The sequence below is a fragment of the Olea europaea genome, unplaced genomic scaffold (genome assembly GCF_002742605.1).
Source record: "Olea europaea var. sylvestris unplaced genomic scaffold, O_europaea_v1 scaffold1770, whole genome shotgun sequence".
Classification (NCBI taxonomy): domain Eukaryota; kingdom Viridiplantae; phylum Streptophyta; class Magnoliopsida; order Lamiales; family Oleaceae; genus Olea; species Olea europaea.
In genome coordinates, this window is record NW_019235430.1 from 65,537 (window position 1) to 73,165 (window position 7,629).

General features: G+C 34.7%; 1 protein-coding gene across 1 annotated transcript; it reads left to right on the forward strand.

The window, feature by feature from the left end:
* Positions 1–5,831: 5,831 nt before the first annotated feature.
* Positions 5,832–6,368, forward strand: LOC111378116. The gene has a single exon (XM_023001286.1). The coding sequence runs from the start codon at positions 5,832–5,834 to the stop codon at positions 6,366–6,368; it is 537 nt and encodes a 178-aa protein (XP_022857054.1).
* The last annotated feature ends 1,261 nt before the right edge of the window (positions 6,369–7,629 follow it).

Genomic DNA, 7,629 nt, shown 5'->3' on the forward strand with positions numbered 1-7,629 from the left:
TTGAAAACAAGATCCATGCTGAACGTCCTTGACCTATAGAACTATGAGAAGAATTCTAAGAAAGCATTGTAGTATACATATCATCTTTAATTTTTGCTTCATCAATCTTTCTATGGTTTTATATCTTACTATTTTGATCCAGTTGAATTTCTCTGCATCAGTTTGCTTTCTTATTACAAATTCATTTATTCAAAGATAGATGGTTGAAAATCGGTTCAAACAATTATTAGTTCAAAATGTCATTAATGAGAATTCAACATATTTAATACACTAATATTACCTTCAAAATAACACGGCCCGTGTATTGCACGGACATGTGACTAGTGTATATATATATTGAAGAAGGGGAAGGAAAAGGGGAATTGTGGAAACTAACACCTCGTATATGAGAATTTCACACTAGATCCACGTGAATTCTATTTCAAATGAAAATTTTCAGAAGTCATTCGAATTCCACAGAAGTCTATAAAATTTTTAAAATGAAAATCCATAGAAGTCTATGAAAGACTTCCACTAATTCCATATAAATCTATAAAATATCTACGAAATCTACAAAAGTTATGACTTAAAAAATGTCCATCAAAGTTTTCAAAGGTTCCAATTGAATACACTCCCTAAGAAAATCATAAACGGTCATAGTATTAAAGATGCTAAATAAATTATTAAGTTAGACATAGTTTTTCATAAATAAAATGTAAGATCCACTACAACAAAACTATGATTTAGCGATAAGATTTTTTTGACATACAACAAGTTGTCGCAATAAGTGTCTTAGTGTGACACATTTTTAAAGTTTGTCCCAAAGATTGTGATGAAAAAAATATGTACCAAAAACTATAAGATGACATAAAAAGTTGTCGTGAAATGTGAGATGTTGCAACAAATAATAATGAATGTTGCTGAAAATATGAGGGAAGCAAGGCGCCAAAATATTTTTGGTGGGAAATTTATGGTGAAATTTTTTTTCTTGCAACAAAATGCTTGTGATGTAATAGGGTCTCCTGTTGGCGATAAAAAATATTTGTTGCTAAAAATTCTATAGTTGGAGGAAAAAAAGGCTACAAGAAATTAACTTTTTTGAAACGGACAAAAAATATTGCAGTAAATTTTTTACAATGCTCACCCATATATGTAGACTTTAATATTGTCGTAAAGTTAAAAGATACTGCAACGTGCAATGCATGCGGCAAAAGACCTCAAATGTAAGTTGTTGTAAAGTTTTTACGATGTAACTCATTCGTTGATTTTATTTTATTTAATAACATTCGTTGCTTGCTATCTTAATTTTTTTCTAACATTATTTTTTTGTATTAAGTGTTTGTTTTTTTCGTCTGGCTAAATTTTAATGTGTAATACAAATTTTTAAAAATTTTAATTATTTTTTATCAAGTGCAAAATTTTTATAATAAAAGCTGTATAAAATTTATAAAAAAATTTATTGTCAAAAAAATTAAGAAAAATGCATTAGACGATTAAACTTTCAATCACATAATAACTTACAAAAATAGAAATACTAGGTCGAACCAATCCATAAAGGAAAATAGTTGTCTCAACAATTAAAGCAAATAAATCATAATTTATATATTATCAGTAGGCGGTGGCGGTGGCATGCTAAACATTGTTGCTGGTTCAGCTTGTTGTGGAGACATGCCGACTTGACTCAATACGAACTTATGCATTAATGCCTCAAATTGAGAAATCTTGGCACACATATCCAATAATTTTTGCTCTTGCTTTTGTATTTGCTCTCGAAGGGCTATTGATTCAGTATCAACCGATGTCAAATAAGCAGAGTGGCTTGAGATAGGTTTTGGACCATGTCCAAGTCCTCTAATGTAACCTCTAGATTTTCCTAAAACTTCTTGCATAATATCAAGCTCAATGGGGCCTTGGATCCCTCTGGAATAGATTGTTCTTTAATTTGAAGCATCCTCTCCTATATATAAGTAAAGAAAAAGACGAGAGAATACATGTTAATGAAAGATTATATAAAAAATGTCAATAACAATGAATAAATTGTTAATATACTTAAATATCTTGTTCATGCTTCATCGTTTATCCACCCTTTCTTCTCAGTGTAATGAGTCTCATAATAAAGTTCTATTTCTCCTTGTCCATTGTCTTTAGTAATTGATCTCTATTTGAAATAATATATATCAGGTTACACAAATATATTTGTCTTCATAAAACAAAAGAAAGTATTACCTTTTGTTTAAGACGTGCAACAAATGATTTTGATCCACCACGATGATTATATTTAATGCAGTTGTGGCTTGCTAGGTTACGTGTAGATAGTGCCTGTAATTAATTTATATGTAAATATAATTAACTCATTATAATTTATTATTTTTAATTATATTAATTATTTTAAGATAACATCTAAATTATATTATTCTTACTATTTACAAGTATATGCATTTTTAATTAAAGTTACCTTAAATTCAGGGGTAGACCAATATTGACACAACCAGCCTCAATTAACTTGTTTTATGTCAGTTGGGCTGTTCTTCATTGCATCATCTAATGTTTTTCCATTGAAATATTTCTCTTTGAGTCTACATCAATAATCATGATATCTTCTCGCTAAAGTATCGTTCACACATTTATTGAGAAGCTCAACTGTCAAATCAAGCTTGAATTTTACCTACCGAAAAAGAAAAGTTTAAATACAGGAAACTAATAACTATTCTACAAAATTTTGTAAAAATGAATTTGTTTATGACCTACCAAAACTTGATCATATAATTTATTTTTCTCTTCATTGGGTATGTCGATCCACATTTTGTAACAGAGTGGAGCAAAGGATCGAACGATGTAGCCGCACTCACTAGCCAAACGAGCCAACTGACTTCCAATAGCTCTTCCCAGTTTTTTAGAAATCTCCAATGATATTTTCCTAGCTGCGCTAACGATATTGACGAGTTTGTTTCACTCATGAATTTTGCACAAGTTTAGCTTGATTAAATGCTAGATATTGTGAGTATAAACGTTTTTGATGTGTTTGTTAGTGTTGTTTTGAAGATTAGGAGAGGCGATGCAAAAAGAGGTATTAAAGTGGACGAAGAGGCCAAAAACTCGAAATTGGGATAGAAAGACGGTGCTTAGGCGCTACGAAACTGAAAAAAAGATGAAATTTGAACTCGAGAGGCAGTGCCTAGGTGCTACAATCATAGCACCCAGCGCTATTAGCAGTGTTTACGCTCTGTCTCATAGCTCTTAGGCGCTGCAACTGAGTATTTAGAGCACATTTTTTTGGGCCGTTTTAAAATCCAGAAAAACCCTACTTCTACACAAAACGGAGGGACACATATTAATACATCTTTCTCATACTTTTGAGGGGTTCTTGACACATTGGAGACAAGACAACAAAAAGGGAGATTCAAAAGAGAAATTCAAGAAGATTAATACCAAGAAATTGAAGATTAGAAGCATTCATTGGAAGGGAGAGGAGATCTTGGTGCAAGAATTCTACTTTTTCTTCTACATCTTTATTACAAATTCGGTGATGTATTCTAAGGCAATTTCCTATTTTTCTTCTTGCATTATGAGTAGCTAAATTCATTGTTAGGGGAAATAATGTAACCAATTGGGATCCTTTACATTCTCTTATTAAGATTCTCAGTTTTTAATTTTTCCATGTGTTGATTTTACTATGAGTTGAATGCATTAAATTATCTTATCAATAATTTGATGATTTTTGTGAATTCTTTACAAATAGAGATATGAGTTTAGGATTTAGAACATGTAGTAAAATTCAGTACATTGGTATAACGAGTAGAGATACCTATACCATTTATTGTGGTCATAATTGAATTCCTGGGACATAGAACTCATTTAACTAAGTTGAATTTTTATAGAGATATGAAATTTAATTAGTTGAATAGGCTCAATGAGAACTTGAGAGGGATAAATCGAATACAATAGAAGAATTCGACCGAGCACTACATTAGAATTGAGTTTTAATTTGAGATGTAAAGGTGATCAATTGGTGAAGTTATTCTACCCTAGCATCCATTCATTATTTGATTCTCCAATTAATCGTGTGAACATCCATTTATTTTCTAGAATTTAGATTAAAACTCATATTTTACAACTTTTGATTTGTTTTAGTGAAATAGTAGTTAAAGAAAAATTGAATTAAGTATTAGAAAATAGTCCTTGTGGGATCGACAATCCGGACTCTTAGGTCCACTATTACTGTTTCGGGTCGTACACTTGCGAAACAAAATTTTACAATAAGTTTTTGGCGCTATTGCCGGGGACTATTTCTTTTAGTCTTAATTTATTTTTTTATTTTAATTGTTATTTGATTTGTTTATTTTTCTTTTATTCACAGAAAATTGTGTTTGTATGCACCGTGCCCAAGGCGACGATTTTGAACCATTTGATTTAGAGATAGAACGTACCTTCAGACGAAGACGCAAATAATACAAACAAAAATAGCAACATTAAATGGCTGACAATCAACAAATCCCTATACCTATGCATCCGATTGGACAAATGGCCGCAAGAATGGTGGCACCACCGAAACAACAGCACGAGCGAGGGGAAATAAATGAAGGTGATTTGCTAGTATCAATGTTCCCGACACCTATAGCAGCACCCATGCACTCCAGTATCATGTATCCAGAATTTGGGGTGAATAACTTTCAGATCAGGTCAGATTGGATTAACTTGATGAGCAACACCCTGCAATTCTACGGGCTACCTCATGAGAATCCAAACACGCATATCTCTGGATTTATCAGAAACTGTCAGAACTTTCATGCTCCGGGGGTCAATGAAGATGCTATTAAACTACGACTATTCCCATTTACATTGAGAGATGCTACATTGGAGTGATTAGATGCTGAGCCTCACGCTAGCATTACTACATGGGAAGAACTAACCAGGAAGTTCTGTAATAAATTTTCCCGCCGACGAGGGTAGCTAAAATCAGATTGGAAATTCAAACTTTTCAATGGAAAGAGGGAGAAAGCTATCACGAAGCATGGAATATGTTTAATGAGATGATGAGAAAATGCCCAAACCATGGAATTACTATAGGTAATCAAGTTCAATACTTCTACACTGGACTTACACCACTGTCAAAATCCTAAGTTGATGCCTCAGCTGGAGGATCACTTATAGGAAAATCTATGTAGCAAACCATGGAACTGTTTGAGTTGATTGCCACTACACATTCAATGTTCTCATCGAAAAGAGTGGCGCCATCGAAGATAGGAGGAATGTATGAGTTAGACAGCACAGCAGCTGCTAACGCCCAAATAGTAGCATTGACAAAACAGGTGGAGTTATTGGTGAAATCACAAACAAAATGAGCACATGCAGTGACAGATGGTCCATCATACGAGAACTGCGGGGCTAATCATCTGACAGAAAACTGCACATCTATAGGCTATCCCGACGAACAGGTCAATTTCATTCAGAATGGGTCTCGAAATTTTAATCCATTTGCTCAAACATACAACCTAAGATGGAGACAACACCCAAACTTCAGATGGTCGGATAATCAACAAGGGAATAGTTCAAATAATGCCCAACAGGACAAAAAATCATGTTTGGAGGAGATGTTCAACTAGTACGTGCAGAAGACAGACAAGTTGTTTCAGCAGATTGACACTAACTTTCAAGATCAGCAAGCATCAATCAAGAAGTTGGAAACACAAATTGGTCAGATAGCTCAACAGCTTGCATAACGCCCATGAGGGACATTGCCAGGCAACACAATAGTTAATCCAAAAGAGCAAGTGCAAGCTATTACTACTAGGAGTGGGGTGCAACTTCCAGAAATACATGTGAAGAGACCAGAGTGAAAAGAAAAGAAAATAATGGGTGAAGAGGCTGGGATAGAAGTAGAGTTTGAACAACCAACTGACAAGGAGAATGAAAGGAAAGAAACACCTGCAGTGAGAGCACCCAGCCCCGTGAAGGCTTATGTGCCACCAATTTCCTTCCCTCAAAGGTTACAAAGAAAGAAGTTGGATAATCAGTTTGCCAAGTTTGTTGAGATTTTCAAGAAACTGCACATCAACATTCCATTTGCAGACGCAATTGCTCAAATACCCAGCTATGCAAAATTCTTGAAAGAGATCCTATCTAACAAAAGGAAGTTGGAAGAACATGAGACAGTATGCTTGAACGAGGAGTGCAGTGCAATACTATTGAGAAAGCTACCTCCTAAACTAAAAGACCCAAGGAGTTTCACTATACCTTGCACAATCGGTTCTAATTTCTTTGAACATTCTTTATGTGATTTAGGTGCCAGTGCTAATTTGACGCCTCTCTCTGTCTACAGGTCTCTTGGATTAGGAGAAGTAAAACCTACAACAATCTCTTTGCAACTGGTCGACAGATCGATCAAATGACCCAAAGGAATTATTGAAGATGTGCTGGTCAAAGTTGACAAATTTATTTTTCCGACTGATTTCATTATTTTGGACATGGAAGAGGACTCAAATATTCCTCTGATCTTGGGAAGACCCTTCTTGGCTACTGGAAGAGCATTGATTAATGTTTATGATGGAAAAATGATTCTTCGAATGGACAATGAGCAAGTCATGTTCAACATGTTCAAGGCAATGGAACACACATTGACTTCCAACACTTGCTGCCAAGTTGATGTTTTTGAAGAGCTTGTGGTGGATACATTTGATATAGAGCATCACACAAATCTTTGTTAGGCAGAACTTGCGCAATTGGAAGCAACAAATGTAGGAAAAGCTAAATGTGTTGTCAACTTAGCTGAACAACCCATAGGAAGAAGGCATTGATAGTATGAATCTCTTGGTGAAAACCCTTCTCCCCCGATACCCTAAGTAGAAAAGACACCCACTCTTGAACTAAAGCCTTTACCTTCACATCTCCGTTATGCATATTTAGGAGAATCTACAACACTTCCAGTAATCATTGCAAATGACATGACAATGGAAGAGAAGAATAAATTGTTGGAGGTACTCAAGCAGCACAAAATGACAATTGGATAGACAATAGCTGACATCAGAGGAATAAATCCAACTCTTTGTATGCACAAGATTTTAATGGAGGACGAGTCAAAGCCATCAGTGGAAGGACAACACAAATTAAATCCAACCTTGAAAGAAGTAGTGCGAAAAGAAGTGCTGAAATTGTTAGATGTAGGTATTATCTTTCCAATCTCTGATCGTTCATGGGAGAGTCTAGTGTAGTGTCAAAAAAGGGTGGAATCACAGTGGAGAAGAACGAGAACAACGAGCTGATACCAACAGGGTAGAGAGTACGTATAGATTATAGGAAGTTAAATAATGCAACTATAAAGGACCATTTTCCATTGCCGTTCATTGATTAGATGTTGGAAAGGTTGGCAGGACATTCTCATTAGTGCTTTCTGGATGGATATTCAGGGTACAATCAGATAGTAATTATTCCAGAAGACCAAGAGAAGACAACCTTCACATGCCCTTATGGAACGTCTGCATTTAGAAGAATGCCTTTTGGTTTATGCAATGCACCGGCAACCTTTCAACGATGCATGATGGCCATCTTTTCTAACATGGTAAAAAAGTACATTGAGGTTTTATGGATGATTTTTTTTGTATCTGGAGATTCATTTGACGATTGCTTGGATCGGTTGGCTCTTGTATTGCAAAC

Excerpts from the sequence above, each read along its gene's own strand:
- LOC111378116 (XM_023001286.1), top strand. The coding sequence starts at position 5,832 with ATGGGTGAAGAGGCTGGGATAGAAGTAGAGTTTGAACAACCAACTGAC.